At 38.1% G+C, this 17524-nt stretch overlaps 1 protein-coding gene across 8 annotated transcripts in view; it reads left to right on the top strand.

Annotated features, from left to right (window-relative positions):
• The window catches only part of MAST4 (microtubule associated serine/threonine kinase family member 4), a gene marked incomplete at its 5' end in the record, with an annotated part of 210082 nt that overhangs the window by 90166 nt on the left and 102392 nt on the right, over positions 1 to 17524 (top strand). The window contains 2 exons of one of the 8 annotated variants that reach the window (XM_081880682.1): positions 8567 to 8634; positions 11437 to 11517. The exons of 6 other annotated variants lie outside the window; for them this stretch is intronic. In XM_081880682.1, the coding sequence (XP_081736808.1) occupies positions 8588 to 8634; positions 11437 to 11517 (128 nt within the window). Of the gene's footprint in view, positions 1 to 8566; positions 8635 to 11436; positions 11518 to 17524 lie in introns of those variants that run through there. One more of the 8 variants, XM_081880689.1, reaches the window with a different exon arrangement.

The raw sequence follows: 17524 nt of genomic DNA, 5'->3' as shown, positions 1-17524 counted from the left end.
AAAGAGATAGAGGAGGTGCGGCAGCACAATCAGTTTTATAGTGGCGATTCGGCCCAAGAATGACAGCGAACCCTTGCTCCAAGTTTTCAATTTTTGTCTAATCTCTTGGATCATTGGACCAAAATTAAGCTTTTCCAAATTTTGAAGGTTCCCGGGGATAATAACTCCTAAATATTTAAAATATTTCTGACAAAGTTTTATTCCAGTGGAGCGCTGAAGTTGTAGTTGTACTTCAGGTGGCATATGAATGCATAGCTGGTCTGATTTGCTATAGTTAACACAAAAACCAGAGACCTTTCTGTAAGCATCAAGAATCTTCATTACAGCCAGGAGGCTTATTCCAGGGCGAGACCAGACGAGTCTGCCCATTAATTTGTATTCCAGACACCTCAAGGTCTCCCCTAAGCGCTAGAGCCAAGGGTTCCATGGCCAGGGCAAAAAGCAGGGGCGACAATGGGCAGCCCTGTTTCGTGCCCTGGCCCATCGATATAGGCTCTGAGTGTATACCATTTATCAAAATATTTGTGGTGCAATCCTGATATAAGGTAGTCAGCAGTGCAATAAATGGGGCTCCCATGCCAAAACCTCGCAAGGTTTCAAAAAGAAAATTCCATTCAAGACAGTCAAATGCCTTCATTACATCCAATGTAAGGATGGCTGTTGGTGCCGGTTGGTTTGATCCCCAGTATATTACATTGAGGATCCTCCTAATTGGGGTAGTTATTGACCTTAGCCTAATAAAACCTGTCTGATCCGAATGTATATAATTCGGTACAATTGTCGCTAACCTGTGTGTAATAATGTTTGTAAGAAATTTTAAATCAACACTTATTAATGAGATAGGCCTATAGGACTCAACTGACTCCAAGTCTTTATTTGGTTTTGGTAGCACTATGGTGTGTGTGTTTTTGCAAGTTCCAGGTATCAGGCCATGATCCTTTATAGCTGTAAATAATTTCAGCAAAAATGGGGCTACAAGTTCAGAAAAGGTTTTATAAAAATAGCCAGTAAACCCATCTGGTCCAGGTGCCTTAAATGATTTTGTCTTTTTTATACTAGCTAATATTTCCTCAAGTGAGAAGGGTTGATTTAAGTAAGTTGCATGCTCTTCTGTTAATTTTGGAATGTTAACTGTGGTCAGAAATTCCTGAATGGCATTTAGCGATGGTGTTCCAGAAGTGTATAAGGTCTTATAGAATGCATGAAAGGCTTGTTTAATTTTAAGTTTATTATGTGTTATTTTGCCTTTGCCTGTTTTTATTGAGTGGATTGTTCTGTTTAATTTACATTACTTTAGTTGGTTTATTGTTGATTTAAATATTGAAGGGATGTTACTATTTTGGTATTTCTAACATGTCTAATTCTTTCCTTTTCCAAATTAATTTGAGATGCACTCTGTTACTGCATGTTATTTAATGGTTTTCTTCTAATTCTTTTATTTCTTTTTTTAATTGGAGATGAATATTTGATTTCATTTTTTTGATTCTACTCCTCTCACTGATTAATGTTTCTCTAATTACTGTATCCCAAATTAAAGATGGGTTATATAATCCTGTATCATTATTCTTAAAAAATTCTGGTATCTCGTTTTGCAACCGTTCGAGAACCAGCTGATCTTGCAGTAGCCATGGGTCAAGTCTCCATACTGGGTTCCTTGGGTATCCTCCTTCTCTCAACAGTTCAGCAATAGCCATAGTATGGTCAGAGACTTCTCCTGCTTTGATCTCTGATGAATGGATCCAATGGATCCATCCCTCTGTTGTCAATAAATAATCAATTCTAGAATAGTTTGTATCTCACTTTAGTAATCACTATAGTCCCTTAAATCAGAGTTTGCCATTCGCCAGATATCATATAAGTTGAATTTTTAAAGAATTCTATGCAGGGGGTTTTTTGTTGATGGGGAGTCTCTGTTGACCTTTTTTTCCCTGACCTGAACAATTTCTGTCATAATGTTCATTTAGGACTAAATTAAAATCTCCCCCCAGGATTGTTTGACCTATTTTGAAATTTTCCAGCTCCGTCAATGTTTTCCCCAAAAATTCTTCCTGTTGGTTGTTTGGTGCATAAAGATTACCTATAGTCAGCCATTGGTCCTACTATGTGCCCCTGATAAACAAGTAACGTCCATCAGGATCACTAAGGGTTTGTTCAGGTTTAAATTCTGATTTATCTGCAACCCATGTTGCTACCCCACGAGCCTTAGATGTTCCTTGAGAGACAAACCACTGTCCCCCAGTGGAGGGGAGACGTACTCATTGTAGTCCCCCTTCTCCGCTGGTGAGTCTCCTGGACCAGAATCAAGTCCGGTCTCCCTTTTTCTTAATTCCTTCCAAACCCGTCTCCTTTTTATGGGTGACCCCAGTCCATTAATATTCCATGTGATTATTTTTAAATTATCCATACATGCTCCAGGATGATAAGTACGTTATAGGAACGCATGGAAAACATTATATCTAAAAGTCAATTGTTGACAACTTGCAATAGTTTAACAGCTGCATGGTGAACAAACTCCAAACTTCCCCTCCCCCCTCTTTCCCCTCCCACCTACAACAAGAAAATTCCCTCCTTCTGTTGGAACCATTGTGGTATCTACAAAGTAGTAAATTCTACTCTTTCAATAGTATTAACAGTAGGGGATGACCAAAATCACCGCAGCATTTTTGACACAATTGGAAGGAATGCACTGTTCTTCTACCCCACTATTTTAGCACTTCCTCAAGGGGATGGGGCAGCAGAAACTGTCCGTGGTTCACAGTTCCCTAAATGGAATCTGAACTGGGTGCTAAAAGCATCCATGGCCTTTCAGGCCTATGGCCCCATGTGCCCTCAAGTTCCTGACTTTAAAATTGGTATTCATGCTGGCTGTTAAATCTATGTGAAGGGTCCCCTGTTACGTATTTTACATCAGGAAGTAGTAGTGCTCAGATCCATCTTTTGTTCCTAGGATTAATTCAGTATTTCACAGGTCACAGGAGGTTCTTCTGCCCACATTTTCTCCAAACCCATTGCAAGCCCAGTAAAGAGTATGCAACATGCTAGATGTCTGTGCTGTTCTCTGCTTCTCTTTGGATGGAACTGCTGAATTTAGGGAAGGGGAGGGTGTCTTTCCATCTCTTTTCCTTAGAGAAGAAAGTGGCTGTGTCTCATATCTCTTTATGATTTTAAGGAGGTCTCCATTTAAGGGTACATAGAATTTATTTATTTTTAACAAAATTTCCATACCACTTGTTCATAACAAAACCTCTAAGTATTTTGCAAGAAATAAACTGATTTACAAACATTGGGGAAAATGCCCAATGGGGCAGGGGACAGGATTAGCCCACCCATTCTCTTGGGGTCGGAGTAGTCTTCTTCAGCTGCCTTTAAGGAAAATTTCACCATTGTGGATATCTGTCGGGCAGCCACTTGGGTTTCCTCCATATTTTTGCCAAACATGATAAAATTGAAGGTTCTGCAGAAGGGCTGTTTGATCCCAGACACCCATCTTGGATCCTATGACTCTAATACATTCCAAGAGACAGAAATGCTCTCAATACAACATGGCGTGGGGGTGGGGTGGAATGGAAATTTTCTTACCATGATTTTCTGTTTCCAGTTATCTCATGAAATACTTTCTACTTGCCCTTCTTTTATGGGATTAGCATGATCGTATTATGTTAGTGCTTTCTGTGTGCACTTTGCACGCTTGGTGTTAGAGTGGCCTGATCAGTGGCTCCTTTCTCCTCTTGGTTTTGCACTGTATTCCCTCCTCCCCCCCCCCCCATGTTTCATTTTTCACTGAGTTTAATTTTAAGTGGGTGGCTCAGTGGCCTGTATCGTGGTTTTCTTTCCATGGATGTCTGTGAAATCATTGATGAGGGTTGAGGAGTTTTCCTTCTGTTTGCATTTGGTCTGGAGGGTGGGGTAAACCCTCCCTCTGATAAGATGGCTAGAAGAATCCATGTTCTGCCTCTATCAGCAAGCAGAATGTGTCATCCCAAGAGACAGGATTTCTTTCTATGTGACAACTGCAAAACAAATTCACAGTAAGAAAACGTTTCTGTCCTTAATGTCATTATTTCTTTTAAACCACTTAATAGTATAAATAACACTTGATTTTAAAGATTCCTTAAAATTGCAGCAGATCTAACATGTAAAATCTTTCACAATGAGTTCCAAATGTTAGGTGGCATTTTATGCTACATGTTTGATCTAAATTATGAGTTTGATATAAATGTTGATCTTTTTCTTGTTGTGAAAGCCATAAACCATACTGTACTTTCTGTTCAGAACAGTTTTAGAAGTGTTCTGCTTTGTGCAAAGCCCCATGCTATTTTCTGCAACCATTATGAGATGTGATATATTATTCTATACAGCAAAACTGTGGGCTGCTGTATATGAAGATGAATTCACATGGAAATTTTTTTCCTTCACAAGCATACATTTTTGTGCACTAATAGAGTCTCATTCTTGTTTGTATATGCTTTCATGTTCTAAGACTTGGATATCTTGTGAGACAAAGTACGTAAATAATACCTTAGGCTTACTAAGTCAGGAAATGGACAAATCTCCTGTTTTCATGGCATCATAGAGCTGCAGAATTGGAAGGGATCCCAAGCTTGGGTGGACTTTGGTAATATGGTGCCCTAAGCAAGGACAAAATTTTTCATGCTCTCAATTTTTGAGTAAGTACCATATACCATATATCTAGGCAAACTCCTGCAATGCAAAAATCACAGCTAAAGACTCCCTGAGAGATAGCTATCCAACCTCTGTCTAAAAACCTCCATTGAAGGGGAGTCCACCACTTTCTGAGGTAGTCCATTCCACTGGCAAGCAGCTCTTGACATCAGAAAGTTCTTCCTAAGGTTTAATTGGAATCTCCTTTCTTGTAATTTAAATCCATTGTTATGAGATTTAAGAATAACGGAGAAAACGTATTTTCTCCATCTTCCATGTGATGGCCCTTCACATATCTGGAGATGCCCATCATCTCACCTGTCAGTCTTCTCAACACCAAACATACCAACTCCCTCAACTGTTTTTCACAAGGCTTGGTTTCCAGACTCTTTATCATCTTGGTTGCCCTCTTCTGCACATGTTCCAGCTCGGCAATATAATGCCTAAAATTGGGCACAAACAGGTAAAGTTGATGAGACCATGAACTAAACCAACTAGACTAAAATGTGTTTGTTAACAATATTTTAAATGGCACGGGATGGGGAAAAGACTCAGATCTGTTCATATTTATTTTGGGATAAGAATCCTTTGATTCACTGCCAGTCTTTGACTTGTTTATGCATTCATAATATAAATCAAAAGCTGAAATGATCTGAAAGAGAATCTCTGTCCTGGGAAAACCTGGGATTTTCAACCTAGGTCTCTTTTGTTTTGGATATGGCAGCCATTTTGCTCCCATAAGGTAAGAATTCACAAGCGTCAGGTGAGCAGTAAGACTTGTTCTCTTTTATGCCAAATTCCTAGAAGTTTTGACCTGAGATGTTCAGTACTGAAGGGAGGTGTTGGTAGAATGTCCTGGAATATAGAGGGCTTGTTTAGAAACCCTGGGAGATTCTTTGGAGCCTAGATTGTGTAAGCAAGCAGCTAAGTAGGCACAAAGGATGCGGAGAGTTTGTAAACTGTTTAAGTAATATTGTGTATAGAAGCTGTGTGGAAAAACACACTATGCAATCAAAAATAATCACAGGCTGTTTTTTTACATTTCACTTAAGGGTTCTGAAGTGTGGCACACCCTATTTGTGATTTTCATCTTTTTTAGGTTGAATAAGTTGTGTAAGAAATATCTTGCATCTGGTGTTTTATAGTACCCTTGTTCACCACCACTCTGGTGCAAAGTATGGCCATTATTTCAGTTCGCACCTCGTTTCTCTTTGCTGTACCAGGTGAGACAAAATAGGACCTAACATGGGAGATTTGCATTAGTGATGCAAATCCCCACAGCAGTATTGCAAATGTCCTATTTGCATATGGTGTTGGATTGGGCCGCAAGAGTTTCTGAAAGCAAAGTTTGGGATTAATGTTGGAAATGTAGGTAGGAACATAAAAAGCTACCTTTTACTGAGTCAGACCATTAGTCTATCTAGCTATGCATTGCCTGCATGACAGGATTTTAGACAGGGTTCTCTCCCAGTCCTACCTGGAGATGCTGGTGATTGAACTTAAGAGTTGAGATCTTCTGCATAGACAGCTGAGTTATGCTCTTCCCTGCCAAATAGGTGATATCAGTTGGGTCAGAGCCAGTTGGTACCCTTGCATGAGCATAAGAGTTTTGATTGGCAGTGGGGGATTGGTTTGTGGGAGGAACATATTTGCTGTGGTGCTTGGGCATGGTGCTGTCAGGGTATGGGGAAGATGGGAAAAACACTTCCTTCTCCTTCTTCATGAGTGGGTAGTAGATGCCTCTGCTGGTGCAACAGCACTGTGAAAACAAATTAGATACCCCTGTGTGTTTAAATTCTATTGGAGATATTTCAGCTTCTACTCTGGACTTCACAGAGGTAAACATGTAACAGGTATTTCAAAGCCCTAATACATGGTTGCATCCTTGATTTGAATCAATAATGTGACTTGTATGTCCTAGTTTCTGAGTCAGAGATGGCCTGAGGAGTTCACCGAGTGCTAAATGATGTGCATGTTGACATTTTGCAGGCAGTTCCTTTATGTAGATTCTTCCTCAGAAAAAAAGATCAGTGTGTTTGATATATCTGCAGTCAGATTTTGGGCCTGTGAATGAATCCCTATTGGGAATGATTAGAAGAGGTAAGAGTTGAAGTTTGAAATTTTGGAGAAATACTTTGGCCTCCTAAGAGAAGAGCTGAGAGAAAGCTCTGGGGATTAATTGGAAATCCATAAAACACAATTGATGGAAAAAGTTCTGAAATGCAGGTTGTTTAGGTGTTGGATGCACAGTTCTGTATTATCTATAATTTGCATTTCCTTGTAACAAACTGCAAAATATGTTACTATTATTTTTTTGTGTGGAAGAGAAACTGAGGCATGAGAGAGTGATACTCAAGATTTAGCCACTGAGTCTGGGGCTTAGGTGAAAGTTGAGCCCAGACAATGTTCATTATTCAGCCTTCTGAGCCACAGTGGTGCATTCTTTTCTTATTTTGTCACATAGGTTGTCATAGGGGAGGTTTCATAGGACTCGGACAAATTCTTAGAACTTTAATTGATTTACTTACTGCATTTATATAACTTTATGGTAATATACCCAAGGCAGTGAAAACCCTAAAATGTTGAATGAAGCAAACATGCACAAAAACACAGGTCAAAATAATACAAGAGCAGAATTCTTTCAGGCCATTGGTGGTTCCATCAGTTACTAACAGGCCAGGCTTAGGAAATGCAGTCTATCTTTTGCCTTCCCATCTTGGCATATGGACCTTTGTATCACCTGGAAAGATGGGAGACATGTTAACCCTACTAGACACCATCAGGCCATCTTGAGTTTTGTTTCCATTTGTGTTCAGAATTGGTAATGATGAGTCTTCGTTAGTTAAGCTTATTTGCTGATCCATGATGGCTGTGAACATGGGCGTAGACAGAATTTATTTTAGGGGGACAGGCTTTATGTTAGGGGGGCAGAACTGAGTTATCTGTGATGCAATTGGTCAGTTAAGTATTTTTGTTTATTTGGTTGATTTGGCTGGGGCAGTTGCCCCCACCCCGCACCCCCTGGGTACGCCCATGGTTGCAAAAGAGCAGCATTCTCACTATTTCTCTGGTTGATATTTTTAAGGTTTAAAAATATCCAGGAAACCTAAAAAAAAAAATAACAAGCTGAGAATCACTGCTGTGTGCATGCCATATAATTACCCTATGAGATTAATGGGTTTTCTTTCGGATTCCCTTTCTTGTTCATATTGTGCTTTAATAAAATATTTTTAACATTTTCTTTTTTTAGCACAAGTACAAGCTCCTTCAAATAAGATGATTAACTTTCGATCATGAATTAAGGAACAGCTGTGCTTCAGTGTCATGTGTTCCTTCCTAAGCTTGGAATAATTTTCTGGACGCAAAGGGAAGGAACTTAACTTCCTGTGATTTTATGCAGAAACAGAATTTTGCTCATGTGTAAAACAATAATGGGACAACCTAAACAAGATGGATAAATAATTTTTGATAGGGTCATAAAGCTTGTTGTATCTTGGATGTGTGTTGAAGAATAGCATTTTAAGCATATTTTGTTGCACTTCTTAATTTTTTGCTCTGTTCCGAAATCTGACAGTCTCTGTGGCAAGGGGCGGGCAGATTTTCATTCCTCTGAAGAGAAAAGTCTGCATTTTAGGAAGGAAACTGCTTCTTAGAATATTAGACATGAGTCGATTGAGATACAGTCCTGAAGCCTTCTTTCTGCTAGCAAAATCAGTGCAGTACGCTTGCGGTTAACCTGGAAGAAAGCTGCTGACATTTCTTCGTGACAGCTAGAAGTGGAAGGACCCAAACTTGCAGTGCTCCCTCCCCCAAGAGATTGTTAGTCCATTCCTTTATAGTGGCTCATTTGGGCTCTCTGTCATCACCAGGATGCTGCCACTGAATGTGTGTCATGGTTACAGTAGAATGTGGTAACGTAACAGCCATGAAAGCCCAACGCGAAAGGCTGCAAATTCCAGGGCTGACCTTGGAGTAAGTATTGTCTGCCTTTTAATATTTTAATGCTTTCTGCATGGCACTAGCTTTTGTGTGAGCTGTAGTTATTTAACATGCGTTTGTGCTGACAGGCTCAGAGCACTGCAGCTTTAGGTCGCAGGAACATTTTCAGAATGCATTTCAGTTGCTGTTTGCAAATGTGTGAGCCTAAAGCAAGGATATTGCAGTATATTTCAGATTAAAATATACTGCATACTTAAAATCACTGAATGCATGTATGTGAGCATCCTAAAAGCATACTGTGAAATAATGCTTCGGTAGGCCACGGTGTTCGTTTCTCTCTCACACCCTTTCTGTTTCTGTTTGTTTATCCCAGTGCTGCCTTTTTGAAAGGCCTCTTTCTCTGCTGAATAATAGAGAGCTCTGCAAGAGATTAGGGCATAAGAGGAATGCTATTTGTGAAAATTCATTGCATATGATCCATGTTTTACTGTGTAGAGTACTGGTGAACTGTATTGCATTCTGACATTTCTGCTTGGTATTCTAGTCTTTGCATTAAATGTGTTTGTGTAGGTAAGGGCTTTGTTTACTTAGTGATGTTTTAGGACTGATGGACTCATTTGAATGATTCCAGTTTGCATTTAGAAAACAGCTGCATAAAAACATACGTATTTGATTTACAGTGAACATGTTGACCATAATGTCTGATTTTTAAAGTGCCAGTCCATTGATTCTGAATTAATCAGCCAGTGCAAAATGTGTTTATTTTTGTGTCCCACCACAATTTGCTGCATAGATATAGATGTGTATCAGCACACACACACACATGCAGTATTCTCTCAAGATGTTATTTTTGTAGGTATTGAATAGATTTAATGTGCCAGTTGTTCTGCTTTCCTAAAGAGAATAGGTCATCTGTAAGGTCAGGTTACTTAGCAGTGAACCATTTTACCCATCTACAAAATAGGTATGTTATTTGATATACGTTTGCATTTATGCATGTAGTGTCACTTCTAGTGAGTTGTAACTGATACAAAATATTAATTCTGTTAGTAAAAATGGTATTCTGGTATCTTTGACCACCTTTGATAACTAGATTACAGAAACACTGACATTAATAAAGGTAGTAGTTTCTGTCAGTGTTTCATTTATTGTATGTGATGTGTAGATAGTATCCTGAAAGAATTACATAAACGCAGTGATAATGGTTTGCTTATTGTTTATTTTATTTGAGCATACCTTCCTTTAAAAAGATGGAGTCCAGTGTTTATACTTGGAGTTTTGCTTGATTGTAACTTTACCATATATAAAAGTAATAAATAATAGTAAGAAATTCTTGATTTTGTAAAGTATTGGGATGTGATTGTTTTTAGTCTCAACATTTTATTATTTTCTGTTGTATAGCTTTTATGTCTGACTTAATGTTTGACATATTTCATTTACAAAGTTTCTAAGGTAAAAATGATCCATTACGTTGCATTGGCAACTTGATAAAATTCTAACTCTTAACTATTATTTTGGTCAATTTTTAGACACAATGACAGCTGGCAAACTTTGTATTTTTTTGTTACTAATTTTATTTTTATTTTCCACTAAAATTGGTGCATTAATGGGCATCATCTTAAGAATCGGGTATTCAAAGTTTGGGCAGGATGTTTTCCTTTGATATAGAGAGTTTGAAAAAATGATAGCCTTTAACTCCATTTTGCAAACATTTTATTAATAATCAAAATAGCAGTATTCCTGAAGGGAGCCATGGACTCCAGTAGGCATAGTTATATCTTCTGTTTCCATACTGTCTCTGGCCTGTGTACCTCAGTTCTGCCCAGTTAACTATGATATTTGCCATTGTTCAGAATAATTTGGATGACATGGAGTTTTAATATTGGTAGTTGGCCTGTTGCCATTATTGTTGGTGTTATGACTGGTGGAGTTATATTAGTAGTATTTTAAGAAAATTCTTACCACAAACAATTTGTGCCAGGTTTATTGACACAAATAAACATAGGCTGGAATTACCGTAGGCACAATAATACAGATTTGATGTTTGCATTAGATGCGAGCACAGTCAAGTTAAATTTTTACAGATGTCTTTCTGGAACAAGTTTTAAAGATATCAGGTATTCATAATTCAATGTTTAGACACTGCTGTTGTCAGTGACTGTACCATATTTTCACAAATGGCATTCTCAAAACTAAAAATGAATAGTAATATTTTCATTATTATTTATTTTACTTGTATTTTCCTTTAGGCCTGTTGCATTTTTTCTTTTGTAATTTTTCTTATGTGTATGTGTTAGTGTCGCATTTAAAGTACTGAAATAAGTTTTCAATACTTCTTTCAGCCAGTTTTCATTCAGCGTTTGCACAGTGCAATATTGTAGCCAATGAGGTTCATCTGAGGCATGATCATTGTTAATTGATTTCCCCCTCAGTGCATGGCAATTCAGAATTGAGGGCAATCAGTTCTCCTGAAAGTTAGCAGAATCTTTCTTTTGTGCATCAATTTGTGTACTCAAATTTGTGCTAATTTCATTTTTACAAGCAATTTTTATAACAAGATTTGTTTTTTTTTTAAAAAAAATGCTCCGTGTGTTTGAACACTTTCTTATAATGAAAACATTTGCATGGTTAATCCCACCCCCCATTTAATTAGGAAGATACAGAAAATTTAGGGGTCTTTTGACATAATTTTTTTTGTTTGGCTTTCCTCAATGTAGAGAAAACCAGTTTCCTGTCTACTGATTGTGCTTGAGGCCATACTCCCTTAATTCAGTCATACTATAGGATTTTTACTCAACTTCTGTTTACTAGAGATGACATTATTTTAACTTTCAGTCTCACCCCAAGAAGCCTGAGCCCAACCCCAACAAGCCCTTGCAGTCCATGCAGTCCTCTGTACGCTTTTCATTTTTGGAGGTAAGCAACTAAACTTCCATTGTTGCAGTTCTCTGCCTTCCACATTGAAGAGGGGGAGTAGATAATTGAAGCCTGTATGTATGTATGTATGTATGTATGTATGCATGCATGCATAGTCAAGCAAATATTGGTAGCTTTAAAAATGTTTCCCCAAAGTAAATTAATTTGCATGTGTGGTAAGATAATACTGGTAGAGTTAGAGGTGGTAGCAGTCTTTGGATTTCTGAAGATTCAAGGTTTGTGAATAGCCTTACTAACGCACCAGTTTGGCCATCATGATAAAATGTGATTTATCTTTTCAGGAATGATCTGTAGTTAAATGCCTTGGGTTCACACATTTCTTTCTTCCTCTCCTCCAGCACCAGAGGAGATCTTCCATTTTCATAATCCATGGTTTGAAGTTGATTTGTTTTAAACAAACTCTTAAAATTAACCAGAGTTTGTCATATTCAGACAAAACAGCAAGATGCAGATAGTCTTGAACAGAAGCAAAATTTTCAATCCCATTGCAAAATGAGCAACATACAAACTGAAGGCTTGCCATGTCTTGTTTCAGTACCTGGTAGCTTTGCATTTACCGTACTCTGCTGTTCAGAATACTGTCAAATGCACACCATCTGAATTTATCAGTTAGTTCAACCTTTTTTCCAGAAATTATTTGACCACTTGTGGGTTGCCTAAAATTCAGCTAATCTTCTGGTCAATCATGATTACGATTGCCAGCTCAAAAGTTTAGTACTTCATAGCTCTGTTCAGAATATTTTTGTATTCTGAAATGTTGTATTTGTCTGTGATGTTTTGGAATAATTTTTCAAAATTAGATAGACTTAATGTATTTGCTTTGCACAGGTTGTGCAGTAGTTCTTATATCTGTGCCTCCCACTCTCTGCAACGAGAGTCACTAAACTGTGGTCTTCCAGATGTTGTTGGACTCCTACTTCTACCAATCCCATCCAGCATGGCCTATAATATGGGGTGATGGGAGTATTGGTTCAGCTCTAAGTTTAATACAACACAACACAACACAACACAATGATTGAACAAATACTTAATAAACAACAATATTAACTGAGCACAGGGTTAATATTAAAGAAGAAGACAATGAGAAAAAACCAAAGTTACTGAATTATCTTTCAGGACTGTCCTTGTTGGGTGCTTTGTGGGCTGTGATAATAGTGGTGAATTGATCTGAATCTCAAGCAATATCTTAAAAACCAAGTGTATAGTATATGGAGCAGTTATTATCATTGTCCACCAAACTGTTGCATTCCCACCTTGGACTGAATGGATGGTTGTCTCAGCTGCTGGTTGGTTCATGAACTTTAAATTATAAAGAATCACACAAGGTCTGGAGTGTCCTGAACTGGAAACTGCTATGAACGGAACCTATATTGTAGGACTTATGTGGGTAAAGATTTTTTTCCCTTTCTGTCCTCAGACACTTCACAGTGAGAGTCTACCAGAACTCTGGAGTAAAGTTCTGGGGGTATGAGTTAGGACTCAACTGTTCAGCCTTTCTGTAGTCCAGCTCTTAATGCTAGGAGAACAGATCCCCACAAGATGCACTAAATTGTTATGGTGCTGCAATTACCAAGAGATGAGCACACATTTTTTAAATTACCCAACAGAACTCATCTGCGTTTTTCTACCTTTATTTTAGTTGAATTTTATATGCATATAGTTTGGCAGGGTAAGAAATACTTTGCTGAATCAATAGATTTATAGTGTTTGCTGAATTAAGAGATGGATGCACATTTTTATATTTGATAGTAAATAAAAATGGATGAGCAGTTTTTTAAAAGCAGATGCATTCAAAAGATGTTTTATATATTTAACCAAGCTGCATATACAATTCTGCTTTGTTGTAAATTGTGACCTACTTTTGGATCATTGTGTAAATTCAGGGAGTTTTGAACAAAATTAATGGATCAGTTTTCTAATTGATCTGTGCTAATCATTGCCAACTCACAAATCAAACTACAATTTCTCCTGATGCAAAATAGCAGCTGTTGTCACTGAAGCAGAGTGGTAGAGTGGTGGTTTCTAGACAAATCCCCTTTGAAATGTTGGTTCAGTTTTGTGTGAAAACAGTTTCCCTTTACCCTCTTGTCATCCATCATATCTGTTGCCTACTACTTTCCCTAGCACCACCTCTGTGCTCTACTGCTTCACTTTTCTACATTGCTGTCTAATGAAAGTGCATTTTTGAAATGATAAGAGGCTGAAATGGGTTGGTAGTAGTTCTGGCCCGGGTGAGTTCTCCCTTGTGCAGTCATCAGATCAACACACATGCTGTTCTTGTAATCCCCCCCCCCTTTATGCCAACACTTCTTGCTTCTGCTGGCACAAAGTACCAATTCCAAGCAGTCAATAGAAAAGGAGATCAATTACTTCCATCCTCCCGTCTTTTACTCTTCATTGGAAACTTGCCTGAATGCTGCTGCAGGTTAGGATGTTGGCAGTGGGAGAATGGGAACAAAGTACTGGCACATTGTGGTAATGAAGGTCAGATGCATGTTGTAAGTAGTTTTGAAGTGCAGAAAAGAACTTTGGCAGGTGGTTTCTTAATATGATTTGGTAAGACTGTATATTAGTCTGCTGCCTGGTAGGCTTCATCAGGAGCATGTTTGTTTTTTGCAGATATCCTTATTTTTTTGCAGTAAGCTCTTAGTATATGTATGTGGGACGTAAGCATGATATAGGTTTGAATTCTGGCTGTGTTGGGTACTTTTAACAGCCTTTGGGCCGTTAAGCTTTGCAGGAATATTAGAAGGTAGACGACAGTGTAAACTATATCAATACTGTGAAAATATGTAGGCATTGAAGTAGATTTATAAGTATAATGACTGTTTAGTTACTAACCTATATATAAACGTTGGATATGACCGTTGACATATTAATTGGAAATGGGGCATGGTTTTCACTGTGATGGACTTAGACCATCAATTTGTTTAATGTAAGCTACCTGCAACAAGCAAATACAAGGCCTCTTTAACATGCATGAGGAGGGGGTTTATTGGGTTGTTTTTGTTTTTATTATGTATTTTTTGTTTTTATTGTGATTTTATGTTGCAACTGCCCTGAGACCTGCTGGTATAGGGTGGTATACAACTATATTATTATTATTATTATTATTATTATTATTATTATTATTACTACTACTACTATTATCAGGGGTGGTACTGACAGCTTGGAGTAGGTTTGTGTTCAGCTTTGTACCTTTCCTCCAATTACCTTGTGTCTGCTGCTGAGAGGCAGGAGCTGCAGAAGATAGCAGCAACAGCCTGGATGAGGCTGAGTGACTTCATCTTTCTGATCATATTGTATTTAAAATACATTGTATGTTAACTTGATTGATCAGTAGTAGGTGGGGTATTAATATTTGGAATAATAAAATATGGGTGTATTTCTAGTCTACATGTTGAATTAATCTAGATTATCAGATGATGCTTTAGCCTGGATGACAATATTACTAAAAACATTACTAAGAAAACCTGTTACACAAGAAGCTCATCAAAAAGGCTCACCTGTTAGGTACCTGACAATCCTTCCATCCTATGTGCAGTTCTGGACATGCAACAAAAAAACAGGAGACTTTGAAAGCTGTGGTGGCCTGTGTTGGGCTTGATGGGCCACAAGTTCTGCTGGCCTATATTAAAGTTTCCTTTTTCAAACTGAAATGCTTAGGGAATCTCTTCCTTACTGTGACCCTGCATTTATTCAGCTTCCCTCTATTTGTTAGCTTTTGGGTTATACCTGACAAATCATTAACATGTATTTGTCTGTTGAATACTATCTTATGAATGTGATCTAAGTGTTGGTGACTGAGTGTTACAATGTTAAATAGAGCTGTCATTAGGAAATAATTAAATGTAGCGCATAAAACATGTCTTTGTAAGCCTGTTGTTGCCTTGTAAGCTGTATCTTATTATTCTTTTGTATACCTGTGAATGAATTAATGTTTCTTTTAAAGTTTTATCTTTGTTTTGCAGCTGCACTATTCCTTTTCAAGGGCCTGGAGTTGGTGAGGGCTGAAAGGGAATTATTGGTTATATAACAGCAATTCTCATCTGTCTATGATCTATCTATCATCTATCTATCTATCATCTATCTATCTATCTATCTATCTATCTATCTATCTATCTATCTGTGGTTCTTGTCTATTTTATTTTGGAGGTGTATGTGGTGTGGCTTTGCTCATTAGCCGGATTTTATGAAATGAAAACCACTGAGAGGACAGTGTTTAAACATGGCAACAAGTTTACCCAGCTCTTTTCCTTCTTCATCTTTCTATGTTTAATCTCCAGTTTAGTAATGTGTCCTGATTCTTGTGCAGGCAATATAGACTCTATCTTCTTGTGCAGGCAATATAGACTCTATTCAGTGCTTCTTATCTTAAGTTCTGTGGCTAGTTATTAAAGAAAACACAATCTCAGTAGAGTCGTTGAGATATCTCAAATGGCCCATTGGCAACAGGGCTTTTAAAACTTGTTGGATTTCCTCCAGAAAGTGTAAATCTGGACTGGACGTGTGGTGGTGGTTATGAACTATCCTTTTGATGTCGGTGACATTGTATGGGCACTACAAAGCACCTGAGTGCATGAGGAGCACTGCTCCCACAATAAAAACCCATATGGATGTACCCTGACTGGCGTTTGCATCAAAGTAGGTTGATTTACTTCAAACTCTAGACAGGCAGGATACCCTAATGTTCTACTGGCTTGTGTTAGAATAAGCATATGAAGGGGGAAATAAACATCCAGAAATATCTGGATGCCCACAGAAGAGCTGGAATTGGCTGTGTTTCCATGATATGTGTCCACGTGTCATCTTTTGCTGTGGCAAATATAATGGAACATTACCAACTTTAAAAGAGTCGCATTGTCTGTCAGGCGTCATTGAAGGTGCTTATTATGTCTCCCAAATGATTTCCCCCTTAAATATCTGAAAGAACCCCTCATTTTATACCAGCCTGCCTAAAGAGGAAGCTCCATTGGTGGTCCTTTCACCAATCAATGATCACAATGCAAGGGTCTGAAGGAGGGCTTTCTCTGCAGTGAGCCAACAGCTTTGGAATAGCCTCCCCTCTGACGTATGCCACACCCCTACTTTTTTCCAGCTTCATTCCAATGACAGGTAAACATGCACACTTTCCTTTGCCCAGGCTTTGTGGAGCAATGAGTTTACAGTGATACTTCATTCTGCTGCATGTTTTATGTAAGATTGTTATTAATTTAATTATGGTGCTCAATTTATTTTGTTTCAGATTTTTCGTCTTAATTTTAATGTCCACTTTGTGCTGCCCTGAAACCTTTAGTTGAATGGCAGACTAGCAACACTTCCAGCAAGCAAACATTTTTTTATCTGAGTTGCCATACTGCTATACGACTCGAACTAAATGTTACATCTCTAGAAACCACATTATGGAAATGCATCCTCTGTTACTGGTTGGCATTATGGCATAAACTTCCAAATCTCCACTTGATACAGTGTCTCTGGAGAGATGACTTCCCTAGCCCTTGGGCAAAAATAATACATGGGAAACTTGTGTCCTTAGGACTATCTCCATCTGAACTACTAAAATTGGATTTAATTTCTGCCAAGAGAATTATAACTCACAAATTAGAGGAGATGGATTTACAATTTAATATTGCGACAGGTGGTGGCACCTGTTCGCCGATAAACCTTGGGTTAACACCACCAATGAAACTTCCATCTTATTTAACTACCTTGTCTGTGGTGATGCACAGGTATGCCTTTATAAAGGCTAGATTCAATGTTTTCCCATCAAATGTGTTGGGTAACAGACTCTCCAACGGACAGATCTCACTCCTCTGTGACTGTAAAAGTGGATCTATAGAATCGTTATATCATATAATCTTCTGTTGTCCATTACATTCGGCTTCACGGTCCAAGTTTCTGGCCCCATATTTATCGAGAATTGCTGACAGACCTCAGGAAGCCCAAATAATATACTTATTAAACGACGAAGACACAAGTAGATCCC

Source organism: Podarcis erhardii (genome assembly GCF_964252035.2).
Source record: "Podarcis erhardii genome assembly, chromosome: 11".
Classification (NCBI taxonomy): Eukaryota; Metazoa; Chordata; class Lepidosauria; order Squamata; family Lacertidae; genus Podarcis; species Podarcis erhardii.
Note: the sequence above shows the minus strand (reverse complement) of the source record. Positions and strands in the feature narration are given on the sequence as shown.